Source organism: Gouania willdenowi, chromosome 2, assembly GCF_900634775.1.
Source record: "Gouania willdenowi chromosome 2, fGouWil2.1, whole genome shotgun sequence".
NCBI classification, from domain to species: domain Eukaryota; kingdom Metazoa; phylum Chordata; class Actinopteri; order Blenniiformes; family Gobiesocidae; genus Gouania; species Gouania willdenowi.
Window position 1 is genome coordinate 7,533,098 of NC_041045.1, and position 13,564 is coordinate 7,546,661.

Here is a 13,564-nt window from a genome sequence, read left to right on the forward strand (position 1 = left end):
GAAATTTCGGACCGCTTTTAGCCCGCTGCTCATATGTTGACACACTGGTTATAAAGTGTTTGTATTTGCCATGTGGTTAGTGACGCTTGCTGTGCGCTTTTGTCCGTGCCGCGGGGGCGGTGGCAAACAGTAGTGCAATAGCGCTCACGCTTCCGTCCTCAAGTTTGAGCTTCGGTGTGCACAGGTAATTAAAAGGAGCGCCCTCATTGGAGCTCGCCAATAGACGCCCTGAACGTCAGATGTTGACCGTAGCGCTGTGTGTTGTAGCCGCTACGAGCCGATCTACACAGGCAGTATGGCGGAGGAAGGCGCTGTGCGCGATTTGGAGCGGCTGGTGCAACAGCTCCAGGCCTTATTCGGACGCCATTCCAGCGACACACTGCGAGCCCAAAGCGAGCCGTTCTGCTCAGAGTTCTTCACGGTAAGGCTCTGCCGTCGGTTGCTGTAGGTGGATGAAGCGGCGCTTAGCTAATTGCTAATAGCTAACTCCCCCTCCCCCAGAACTGATAGCGTTAGCAGGCTAAGCTCGTTAGCATACACCTCACACTCGTCCCCTTAATACATTAATTACACGTCTGTTACATCATAATTAACCTTTAATTCTTCAACAAGAGCTCATTTAGTGCTTCTTTACTTAAAACGTTTGGATCTTTAAGTCTTTTAGTTGATGCCTTATTGTGCAACAGCGAAGCTAACTTAGCTAATAGCTTAACGGTCCAAATTTGACCAACAAGTTAGTTTGTTAACTGACATCTAAAACTCATAATGGACGCTTCTATAGTTACCAACGCCCTCTAAATTACAAACTAATACGTTAAGAACTAGAAATTAAGAAAAAAATGACTTATTAACAATTTGGACCATCCTATAGACGGTTTTGTATGTTTTTTGTTGTCTCTGTAGTTTTCATAGCAATTTTGCGAATTTATAATTTTGTGTATTTCTGTTGTTGTTTTGTTTATTTTTTTTGTAGTTTTTTTGTGTTATGAGTCATTTCTTTGGTAATTTTTAAATATATATATACATATATTTGTTCTCTTTTTTGGGTGTATTCGTGGAGTAGCTTTTGATTTTGTTTATTGTCGTTTTGTGTATTTCTCTTTAATTGTGTGTATATTTGTTGTTTTGTGTGTTATGAGTCTTACTTTGTCCTTGTGTGCATTTTTCGGTAATTTTGTAGGGTTTGTTTTTACAGTAATTTTGCTGTTTTGTGAGTTTTTGTTGTCATTTTATGTATTTTTGCTGTGCTTTTGTGTGTCTTTGTTTTTTTGTGTTTTGGGAGTCATTTTGTGTCTAATTTGATGATGATAGAAATGACCTTGATTAGAATGGTCTAATGTTCTAGTTTGACAAAGGGGCTGCTTGGATTCAGAAATGTGAGAAAGGGGGTACTTGAGCCAAAAAAGTTTGAGAACCACTGGTCTACGGGGCTCCACATCCCACAATGCAATGCATGAAATCTTAATGACAACAGTTTACACTGGAAATGAAAACAAACTTTCAAACTGGAATTTCAACCTTTTATATAATTTTTTTTGAACAAATGGTCTTTAATTTAATGATTTATGAGGCCTACACTATGTCTCATCCTTGTATTTTCTTTGCTCTGCAGTTGATAGAAGAACACGCCTGTCGCTGGCAGACCCCACTGCCTCAGCTCAGGATCCTGGAGATAGCGCTTTGCTATTTTGCTCAAGCCTCAACTGTCCTCCCATCAAGCTGTGACCATGTGATCCACACTCTCAGTAGTTTGGCTTTGTAAGTAAGACGTACGACGCAGGGTTGTCTGAATGAATGAATGATTATTTTTCACTGCACAGCAAGAAAAAGAGAGGGTTGTGTGTTTTTTTTTTTTTTTAACCCTGCAGCTTTTACTTGAAATGTTGATGAATGAATAAATAAAAGCCTTGATTGCCTCAAACAGCAGGTCCTTGAAAAGGCACCAACAACTCGTATCTCATTCTGTAACCACAAAACAAGCATTGACAAGACAGAAACAAAATCTCTTTTATTAAAAAAAAAGTGTCAATGAGCAGCTGTTGTGAAAGATAATTATTAGTAAAAGCAATGGTCGTTGTTAACACTGAAGTCAACGAGATGCATTAAAATGATGTGAATTTGGACTGGGATTTTTTTTGTACAGGAGCATTTTTGAGTTGCTGCTTTTCTTCGACCAGAAGGATTTCAATCAGGAGCCACTCAAACAGTTTACTGTCACATTCCAGGTGAGAGTAACCCTTCAATACTGTGAATAATAAGGCTTGTGATTATACACTCCTGTTCATTCCTAGTCAAATAATCAAGGAATGTTTAGGATGATTTTATTTTTCAGTTGAAACTTAATTGTTGTGCATTAATTTTTGATTTGGTGAAAGGTGTAACTGCTTTTATTTATTTATTTATTTCAATTTTTACTCGTTTTGGTGGAGATTTAGTTTAGTTTTGTTTGTTAGTGCACAACAATAATAATAATATTAATCAGCCTTATAACTTATGACAGTTTAATAAGTCGACCTGATGACAGATATATTAATAATACATGTTTAATAATTATCTACGAAGGTGTATTAGAGCCACATTAAGATAAATGAAAATCTGAGCACAACGCGTTTAATTTTGTAAAATTACGATTATATGAAGTTGTCATTTTATTAAATTAAAGTCATCATATTTTGAGAATTGAGCTGTATCTTAAAAAACTCTTAATGGTACCACTTTAGTGTCATAAAAATACCACTTTATTCTTGAAATATTATGACTTTAATCTCAAAAAATTCCAATTATATTAATATACGTCTTTGTTCTAAAAAAAACTACAAATTTATTCTCTGAATATTTCAACTTTAATCTCATCAAATTATTATTTTATTAAGATACGACTTTAGTCTTTTACAATTGCAAGTTTATTCTTGAAATATTATGACTTTAAACTCGTAGTGCCCAGATGTTTTAAAGGGGGTTTGGGGGGGACCAGTATTGGTGCATCCGTAGTGTAAAATTGTAAATGAGTTCTATGCGGTAATTTGACGCTTTTTGCTTCTTCCTCGTGCTTCTCCAGGAATGTCACTCGTCTTTTGCAAAGCATCAGAACATTCACTTGCTTCAGTTGGAGCGTTTACTTCAGGGTGGTGGAGTGTGGGCTTTCCCAGCCTTACAAGCAATCCTCAGCGACGCTAGTTTACCTCAGAATGAAGGTGAGCAATGTGGGTACTAAATGCATATAAAATCACGTCTTTTTAAATAATTAAAGAACCTTGCAAACTTGTTTGTTGTTTATTTTTCCCTCCAGTGGACGGGTGCATCACCTCTGAGCCTCCGGTCTTCTTCGAGCTCCGTGTGCGCTACCTTTTATCCTGCAAACGCATCAAAGAGGCGACGGCGCTGTCTCGGTGTTGCGCTCAGCATCCCACAGCAGGACGGCACTCGTTCTTTCTCCAGGTCTACCTCACATCACTTTACAAGACTTCACAGCTTGAACTCCTGCTTGCAGAGGTGAGCGAAGCAATGGAACCATTTACATTTTTGTAATATTAACTCTCGCATTGTTTAAGACTCTTATTCTTTTGTTTTATTTGTAGGTATCGGGTTTCAATGGTAAGGATGCTGTGAACATAATCTGCGCCTTGGAGTTTGAGGAGAGTGACGAGTTGCTCCTTAGCCTCAGTAGAGTTTTTCTCTCAGAGCAGCTTCGCAGGGGAGACGTGCACCAATTGGGGTGAGGAAACATCTAAGTTCACACCTTGTTCATGTTGTTACAGAGTTTTTAGTGCTTAAAATATGTTCGTCTTTGCACTTGAAGTGATCTTGTCCTCATGTGGACGAAGCTTCATAATCGGCTGAACACACCTAAACCACCATTTCTAGAGGAGAGTCGCAAACTAATGTCGTCTGCCACTAATGTCTGCTCAATCTTCCCGTTCATCAGAGCCATACTTCAAGAGGTAAGGCAAAAAATTTTATAGAATTTTGGTGATTTTTTTTTTTTGTACATTTGACTGTATGTTAATTAATTCTTCAAAGATGGGTGAAGACGGCATCCAGTTCTGTGTGGAGCTCTGTGCCAACGCCCTGCAGTCCTTTCCTGACTCTGATGTCACCACAAAGTCCCTCATCTACAAAACCATTGCCGCCCTGGTCCCCAACGACCTGGAGGTGTGCCGGGCGTGCGCGCTGCTGGTTTTCTTTCTGGAGCGCTCGGTGGATTCCTACAAGACTGTGTATCTTCTTTACATGCTTCCAGATCAGCAGTACCATGTGGATAGCAGCTCCATTGGAAACCAAGTTCGCTTTGAAACCCTGCAGGTAGGCTGCAAATATTAACATAAAACATATGAGGGTTTGGACAGTTCAAGAGTCAGTTAAGTGTTCTCAGGCCACCCATTTTCCCAGCTTTCCCTTAATTTGATGTAATTACTGACAAACTAAACATCCCCAAATCATCCCGTAAAGCAAATCTTTTATGTTTGATTTTTCAATGCATGATTGACCACATAGTCCCATCTTTTTAAAACCCACATTTAACCACCCAATTAAAGGTGGCAGTTGATTATGTTTTATTTTTTTTCCAAATTCTATGTTTCCACATACCATTCGTTTTTTTTAAGAAATAATTATCATTTCTTTCAGAAAATTAAAATTTTTTTTGGTCAATTCCATGATACCGTCTGCAATTCCGTTAACGTGGAAATTATCGGGCCCTACTGCTGTATACCAAAACTGGTGAACGAGTTCCAAATGAACTAAAATTCATACAACCTCCGCAGGCCATGATACATTTCCAAAATGTCTTCACTTTATACACAAAGCAACTCATTGGGCTTTACATTAATTAAAGTCCAGCGTGTAAGGTCTGCAGACGTTTCTGTCGTGCATGTAAGATATTTATGTAATTGTGTTTGATTCATTTATTTATTTTTCATCCCTTTAGATCTTGAAGAAAGATCTGTATTTCGACCCGGAGTTCTGGAACCTGATTGCTTTAAGGACCAACTGTCTGAACCTGATGAGGGAGAGGGAGGTTAGCATCGCCCTCGATGAAATCATGGAGGACAAGTGGATCGCCAAATACTGCACCAAAGACTCCGCGTTGAGGCAGATATGCAAAGAAAGAAAAGACGGATCTAAAGCAGCCGCTCTTAAGCGGCCAATTAAAAGTGACGCTGTAAATCCCCCTAAAAGATTCAAGGTGGGCCTGGGAAGACCACGCATCAATGTTGATTACACTGGGAAGAAAAAAGGCAACCAAAGGTCACAGATGTTACAGGAAGCATCATCTGTCCCTTTGAGGCGTTCGTTTTGGCAGCTTGACAGAATTCAGGACCGCGAGCATGGGCGAATCACACGGCTTTCAGAGAAGACCCTCAAACGAAGGATCCGAAAACCAAGGTGGCTCCTCGAAGACTCTGGACTCCTTGACGAAAAGAGGTTAAAAAAACACTTGAGATGTAGAAAGCATCTTCAATCATCCGTCATGAACAGACAAGAAAGTGGTGAACTAAAAAACGACATCAAACAGAAAACTTCTGTGAATTCTGATATGAAAGCGAAGGAAATTACCAACACGAAACACAAAAGAGCATCCGTGGACTCCCAACGAGATCGAACTCCACAGGTGATTCTCGAGCTCTCATTACCAGACAACGAATTATTCGGCACTTTTACAGATGAATCCTGTCACAGACAAAGAGGATTCCCTCAAATGCTTCTATATAAACCGACAGAGAAGCTTCCAGACTCCCCTCAACCCGTCAAAACCGCACATCGCAAGGAAGTTATTCTCAGAGCGAGGGATCTAAATATGTTTGTCCAACAGCTTCACTGTTACATCCGACGGCCTAAAGGAAAAGACACTGGCTCACATGTTCATCGCTCTGTATCAACAATCACACGTTCCTCGGTACAAGGAAATCCTTCTCAGGATGCACCAAAAACAAAAGCTCGCCGTGAAAAGTCTACAATTCAGTTGAGGGTTAAAGTTTCCCCTCAGAAAACTGAAGTTGTTACAGATAAAGAAATCCTTCATATTAAAGCCAGAGAATCTGTGTCAGAAGAACTTTCTGAAAAGTCTGTGGAGACACAGGCCTCAGATGTCCTAAAGTCTAACGCAACGGGAGGAGAAATCTTCGAAGAACCTGCTGTTGAAATGAAAGTCACCATTGCATCCCCTATTTTAGATAAAGTCTCCAAAGCTGAGGTTTTACCTTCTTTGACAGCAGAGGTGAATCTAAAGCAAGCGGGTGAAAAAATTCCTCCGATCTGTGATCAAATTTATGCTGCTTGTGACACTGAACCCTCACCGACTCAACAAGTTTCTCCGAAAAAGAGAGAAGAACAATCCAAGTCGCTTTCAGGTGATGATAAACAAGAGGAAATTTGTAAAGAAGTGAGCAACTTTGTCTCTGATGCTGTCGACAGAAATATTTCACAAAAAGACTCGTTTCCAGATGCTTCCTTGACGTCTAAAGACCAGATGGCTTCAGAAGATATGTCGTCTCTGACAGCAGTAACTGAATTGGTCACAAAACTTGTACCTGAGCAGCTTAATCGAGATCTGGAGAATGTGGAAGAGAGGTTTCTGGGCAATGGTGCCTTCAAAGACCTGAATGAGAAGTGGAAACATGAATCTCTTTCTCAAAATGAACAGCCTACCTCTACTTGTGTTGAATCGCAAACAGAAGTTATCCAAAAGGATGTGAAAGACAATGCAGAGACAAAGCAAGACGTTGGTCTAGATCCATTTGAGGATGACGACGACTTTGGGGAAGATGAGCCTGAATCAGAGGAGTCTAAGCTTGAGTTTTGCTGTACTTTCTGCAACAAGAACTTCAAAGGATGTCGCGTCGTGAAACACGCAATGTGCCACTATCGCAGGGATGAGTGCATGTTCTGTGGAACCATGTTCAAAGACGACCTCTTGGCAATGATGCACCTGTCTAACCATATAGAGACACTCAAGAAGATCATAAAGAAAGAGACTGTGAGTAATGATGCAAAAGGGAAGGCGTCACCTCAAACCAAAGAAATGCCCCTATCTGAACCACTTGTATCTTCAGAGCGTCGGAAAAGGGGGAGGCCGAGGAAAATAGCAAACTGTTTGAAATCAAGTCAGTCAGTTATTTCTGTGGAATCCAGAAAATTAAGATCTTATAAGGAAGAAGATGGCTCATCATCACAAGAACAGAGTAGAAGCGGTAGAACTCCTATTCACAAATTAAATGGTCATATAAGAAAAAAGAAAGAAATGAAAAAATTGAGAAGTGGTTTAAAGGTTAAAGCGACACTTGCTCAGCAGGATAGCCGCAATGAAAGCAAAAGGAGTGACTTGGTAAATCACAGGCTTGTAGAACATCAAAGCAATTCTACCGATTCTTCTGCAACGTCACATCAGGTTGACAAACGGTTGCCCGGTTCAGTGGAAGAGAACAAAAAGACAGTAAAAGCTCCACAGCGCTTGAAAATGGTCGCAAAACAAAAAAGAAAACTTAAAGAGAAACCCAATGCACCCAAAGAGAGAGTTTGCTGTCCTATGAATGGATGCCAATGGTTTACAGACCTTTCAAAGAACCGTGTGGCTCTCTTGTATCATGCTCTGGATGAGCACAGTGGTCAGGTAAAGCCGCTGGAGTTGGCATTCCGCATCGCAAAAAGCAGGTGTAGCATCTGCATGAGGGTTTTATGGAGCTTTGAGCATTTTCAGCACCACATTGAACAGCACAGGCGAACACCTCGGTATCCTTGTCTCCATCAGGGCTGCACCGCCAGGTTTAAAACTGGGAATGAGATGAGACGACACACCAGGAAGCACAGTCCCCTTCAGGCTGTTTGCTGCGTTCCAGGATGTCCTAAACTGTTCATTTGTCTTTGGGCTTTGAACCTCCATGAACGAGACCATTATTCTAAAAAGTCTTCTAAAACCAATAAAAACTCACATCAACAAAAAGACTACAAATGTGATCCAAAACAGAATCAGACTGTCAAAGATTCAAAAGATCGCACTGATGAGGCGAGGACAGCAAAGGCTGAAAGTGACCAAAAGGAACAAATGATGCATCAGTCCACAAAAGTAAAACAAGTAGAGGTTCCTTCTTTGTCCGCGAGCAAAAGCAAGAACCGTCCGAACTTTAGGCTAAGAGGAACTTTAAGAAGCTTGACAAATGACGTACTTCCCAACATTCCCAACCAGATAAGGCCGCCATTGCTGTTCCTACGTGGTAGACGAGCGAGGCACAAGCTCAAGAAAAAGCAGCCCAAAGTGAACACAAAAGAACCCAAGAAAAGAGGACGGCCTCGGAAGATAATTTTTTCTGATCATGTTGAACACACAACTACAACGGTAAGGGAAAAAACTACCTTGTCAAAGGATCAGACGAACCATGTCCAACTACCTCAATCAGATGCCGAAGTTTGTAGGAAGAAAGTAGGGAAGTGTGAGCAGATCAAACAAGGAGGCAAAACTGTAGAGAATCAACCAAGTGGCCAAAAAACTAAAAAACCTGTTGGTAAGAAGGATAAGAATGTTCCAGGTAAAGGAAAGACAAAGTCATTCTCTCCATCCTCAGCTGATCGTCCACTCACCAACAAATCAGACACTACGACACAAAAGGCAAAAGCAGCTAATTTAACTAATTGTAGCTCAGCCTCAGTCATCCTAAAGCGTGCAAACGACAAAGTGAAGAAGCAGAAAATTAAAAAACATCAATCGAGTAAAATATCAGGTGTCGACCAAGCTGAGGCAAACGCCACTGCTCCATCATCTATTAAAGGTTCTACAGAAGTTGAACATAAAGCAAGTGATAACGTCAAGAATGGGCATTTTCAAAAAGGCCAAGAATCAACTTTGAATCGTTTGCATGAAAAGGACAAACAGAAGGAGGATAAAGGGGAGAAAGATGCTACTCTTAGTACTGGAGGACAAGAAAAAGAAGAAAGTCAAACCCCAGCTTGTGAATCATCCATTCCGGCTGCCTCTTATGACCTGAATGCAAAGACTGAGCTGACGACGACCTGCCTCAATGCAGCAAAACAAGAGCCATCAAAGAAGTCAAGTCATATGAAGAAAAATAAGCTCAAAGAAGATGCGAAACAAGAAAGAAAAATCAAGAAACGGCCCAAAAATAACAGTAATCCATCAGCCAACAAGAAACCTTCAGAGAATAACTCTGCAGTCCAGCCAATCAGTGACGGCAAATCAGTGACTACAGAAAACTCTGCATTGAAAAAGAAGCACAAAGAAAATCCAAAACAAGAGAAAAAAATCAAGAAACGGCCCAAAAATAACAGTGATCCGTCAGCAATTAGGAAACCTACAGAAACTGATTCTGGAGCCCAGCCAATCAGTGAGGGCAAAACAGAGACTACGGATTGCTGTGCAGTGAAAAAGAAACATAAAAAAAATCCAAAAGAGGACATAAAAATAAAGAAATGGAGCACTGATAAGGATAATCCGTCAGCGATTAAGACACCTTTAGAGACTGAGTCCCAGGTCCAGCCAATCGGTGAGGACAAAGCAGAAGCTGCCGACAGCTCTGTGGACACGATAGAGACAGTTGCAGTAACTAATGAACCTGTACTGATTAATGGAGTAACTCCTTATGTCACGCAAGCCTCACTGTGCATGGATGTCTTGGAGGAGTACAACAAGAAGCCGTACAGGCGCCTGCCACCGACAGCGTACCTGGCTGAGATGTACACCACCATGCCCAAACGCAGGAAGGAGTTGTCCTGGTTCTCCCCCCGCCCGAAAAGCTCGCCGCCCAGCCAGCAGCGCACTTCCTCAGCTCTGCAGAGACAACGTTGTGCCACCTGCTTCACAACCTTTACCAGCACGGAGGAGCTTCAGAGTCACCTCCAGACGCAGAGGTGCTCCAAGCTCTTTGGATTCGATTCAGATGAGGGTGAGTCTCAGGTTTTAAGAACTTTTTTGTTGTCAAAAAGATAATCATCTGCATGATGCTTAAACCAGCGTTTCGCAGCCCTCATCAAGTGACAGCCGCATCACTGCTTTCGTCTATAATTTTCCTTATTCCCTAAATACTTTTGATCCCAATCAAGCAGAAAAGAAACTCCTGAAATGCAAAATGTACTTGATTTGTACAGGGCTTTAATTTATGGTTGCAGAAAACAATTTATTTTGGTAATCAATTAAATCTATATCGATTTTTAAACAATCATAGAATCTTGATCTTATTCTGTGACTACCAGATTTACAAGACTCAAAAAAATCCTCTTGAGCTCTTTTTTAATGCACACAAAAAATAAACCATGATTTTCAATTTCTAAGTGTCAAATATGTGAATAGGAAACCATGTGAGATTAAGTCAAGATTTTGCATCAGTCAGTTTGGTACACTTGCGAAACATGCAGCCAACTGTTCAACTGGAGAAAATATCATGGAATGATTTGACGTATAGCTTTTTCTATTTCAGGAGGTGAACTCCATCAAATGTTTGACAGTTGCAATCAATTATGTTGTAAAATTGGCTTGATTTATGAATTTTTTAAAATTTATTTATTTATTTTTTTTTTTAAATGTTGCAGTTTTCATTTCAGGAAGTGAATTCTCTTGTTTGTATTCCATAATCACGGAAAATCAGAGGTCCAACAATTCTCATAAGTTGACAACTTTTGCGTTTTTTTTGCATCTGCTTTTACATATAGTTTTTGACGTATATGCATGTTCTATCTTACATATTGGTGGCCATCACTAACTCCATATGAGATATGGTGTGACAAACGTGATTCAGGGTTAATATATGAGAGAGAATAAAAATCTGCATGATGATGATGAGCTGTTTGCTGAGGCTTGTCATAAAGTGTCTGTTCTGCATTTTTTTTGTGTTTCAGACTAATGTCGCTTTGCATCATCACAGATGCCTGTGTTTGGAACTTAACATAAAGGCGCCAATGTGTCTGAAAGGCACGTTGGTGGGTGTAGGCGGTCCCTGTGCGTCCACACAAACGGACAATTGAAGCAGTCATTGCATTGAATGCTGGGAAACAAACGCACAGCGAAGGAAAACTTCAAGTTGGAGGAACAGCAAGAAGAAGTGAAGTGCCTGCTCTGGGTCTGGCTCACTGTTTCCCAGCTGCTGTAACCATGTTGGAGAATTAATTGCTAAACAACAGGACAAATGAGAAATGTAAAAAAACAAACAAAGAAAATCGTATAGAAGCTCCTGCTGTAATTGTAATACACGTTTTTTTTTTTACCCCTTTAAGCCATAATATGACATTGTTTGCTATTTGCACTCTTTACACTTCCACTTTCTTTTAATATCAATTTCTTGAAAACACAGGAATGTTGCTGTATTGAGGGTTTCTCTGAAGTTTTACAGCAAATGGTATTTAAACATTAGCAGTACATAACTGTGCACCACTTGTTCTACTGCGCACACAACCAGTAGGGGGCACCATGAACCAACCGCATCTTTATAATGTCTTTAATTGCTATTCAGCATTTGTTATTTCTTCATTACATTTAATTAACTCTCATAGTAATATATTCATAGCTATTTTATCATATTGTCCCAAGCTGCCAGCTTTTCCCATTAGCTTCTTTACAAAAATAGAATTCCAGACGCACTGAGGTACACCGTTTCACTATGAGAATTAATTCTGCAAAAGACATGTGACAAAGTGTTTCTGAAATGGTGTGGCATCAGGTTGTATTTATTTGTTTTTTTATTGTGTAAATATTTAAATTGCTAAATAAATGAGAAAGTGTGGATGGTTGAGGTTTATATTTTGTCGGTAAAGATGGAAATTAAAGTTTATTTCCAGTTCAGATGGCTCTGGTTTGTTCTGTAAAAATAAACACCATATAGAAGTAAGATTACACAGTTTTACTATTCATTTTATTATATATTCTATTTTTTATTTTTTGGTTTATGTTTATTTTGCACCTACTATTTTATTTATTAATTTAATTGTTTACCAAAGCTCAGTTCGCATCAAATCAGAATTTTCTGACCATGATCGGCAGTATTTTTGTTGTGCAAACAATCTTTAAAACACAAATTAGAAACGTTTGAATGAATTCCTCAGAGTTTAAATTGGAAAGCAAGCACCATCATCAATGAATTTGAGAATCATCTGTCATTTTTATTTTTATTTAAATAAACCTAAATGTATCTTCTTTTAAGCTAAGGTGTTGTGATGTAATAACCCAGTACAGACAGAATAATTCCCAAATGCCACTTAAATACACAATTCACCTTCAGATCACATTTTTTAAATACAAAAAAACTAATATGTACATACAATAATACATAAATCGTGTAAAGTTAAATTAAGTGAAGAATCTGGGTTGCATTTCGTTATTATAACATCAGCTGTGCATCCTAATGAGAACCTCAATGTGTGTCAATTTCCTTTTTTTTTGGTGACTTATGGCTTCTTTAAAGCTAAAACAAAAACTCCAAATATAAAATTTTGTACAAACTTTCTTTTCGTATAAATTTTTGGTTCTCAGGAGGATGGAGCTGCAAAACCATGCAGATTACTTAACTGTGTGATACAAACATTGTCATAATAGATATATCCATCAGCCGGAAGCGGAAAACAGTTCTAGATTTCCTCCACTGTGACACGTGACCTTTCCTTCCCGCGTTGAGCAACTGCAACAGGTGGGCGGGGCTTACATCGCCAGGTAAGTCTCGGTCAGATAATCCTTAATTCTTCCTTTTTTCCCCATGTCCTCGTTGTTCAAAAGTAGCTTAAAAACCCAAATATTCTGCTGAGAAGCGTTTTCATCCATTTGGTCGATATTTAGTGTTAATAAAGCTCCTCCAGCTCAGTTTATCACACGTCCTCTGATAAAACGTCACTTCCACTCCGGCCTCATGTAGTTAGGGATGCACTGGCACACTTGGTGACTGTAATAAAAGCCGGTCTGGCAAACTCGTCTGGGCTTTCTGCAAGGCAATTTGAAGCAACTGTAGGCAACAGAGAGGAATGGAGGATTATTTGACTTACTAGAAAGGACAGGTTATAGTTAATCTACTCCAGAGATAGGATAGGCTAGTGTCATGGTGTTAGTCCAACCCGAGAGCAAAATTCATACCAGCACAATATATCATAACCATTCTTAAAATTAATCAAGACATAGATTAAGCCTGGGCAATATATCGAGTTCGGTGATAAATTGAGTTTTCTGTTTTAGGTGATAGAGAAAATGGCACTATTGTCTAAAACAATATTATTGAAGTTTAAAGATTTTTTTGCATTTCACTTTGTTCGCCTTATCTCTCAGGAGCTGTGTTTCGTATTACAGTTTTTCGCAAAATGAAAGCAATATCTCTAAATTTCAACAAAGTATAATTGCGCTTTGAACGTGTTATTGGCAGAAGCTTTGTAACTCCCGTGAAATCTCATCCCGCGAGACTTTGCGGCAGGAAGATGGATGCTCAAAACCTCCTTCTAATACTCTGCATTCCTTTGTTGTTTACTGTTGAATGTGGCAGTAATAAGTTTAAAATATGCTAATAAATACCTTGGTCTCCTCTTTTGTCTACACGTACCGCGCCATGTTTTCTCGGAGTGGTCATGTAACCATGTACGTCACATT

General features: G+C 39.6%; 2 protein-coding genes across 3 annotated transcripts in view; one reads left to right on the top strand and one right to left on the bottom strand.

The window, feature by feature from the left end:
• The first annotated feature begins 122 nt into the window (after positions 1-122).
• LOC114477142 (uncharacterized) lies at positions 123-11,723 on the top strand. 2 transcript variants are annotated; one of them, XM_028469269.1, is made up of 10 exons: positions 123-421; positions 1,613-1,758; positions 2,144-2,225; positions 3,059-3,203; positions 3,290-3,492; positions 3,579-3,715; positions 3,800-3,941; positions 4,021-4,302; positions 4,928-9,893; positions 10,843-11,723. In XM_028469269.1, the coding sequence occupies exons 1-10, from the start codon at positions 296-298 to the stop codon at positions 10,845-10,847; spliced, it is 6,234 nt and encodes a 2,077-aa protein (XP_028325070.1). In that variant the 5' UTR covers positions 123-295; the 3' UTR covers positions 10,848-11,723. The 2 variants fall into 2 exon arrangements, with proteins under 2 accessions (XP_028325070.1, XP_028325078.1); XM_028469277.1 differs by having other exon boundaries at positions 3,059-3,194.
• The window catches only part of LOC114477326 (vascular endothelial growth factor C-like), a 13,785-nt gene continuing 11,691 nt past the window's right edge, over positions 11,471-13,564 (bottom strand). Inside the window, exon 8 of the mRNA XM_028469604.1 lies at positions 11,471-12,932. Within this exon, the coding sequence (XP_028325405.1) occupies positions 12,821-12,932 (112 nt within the window). The 3' untranslated portion in view covers positions 11,471-12,820. The remainder of the gene's footprint in view (positions 12,933-13,564) is intronic.

Coding starts and splice junctions, on each gene's coding strand:
- LOC114477142 (XM_028469269.1), top strand. CDS start 296: ATGGCGGAGGAAGGCGCTGTGCGCGATTTGGAGCGGCTGGTGCAACAG. Junction 3,716..3,799: donor GGAGACGTGCACCAATTGGG/GTGAGGAAACAT, acceptor TTGCACTTGAAG/TGATCTTGTCCTCATGTGGA. Junction 4,303..4,927: donor TTCGCTTTGAAACCCTGCAG/GTAGGCTGCAAA, acceptor TCATCCCTTTAG/ATCTTGAAGAAAGATCTGTA.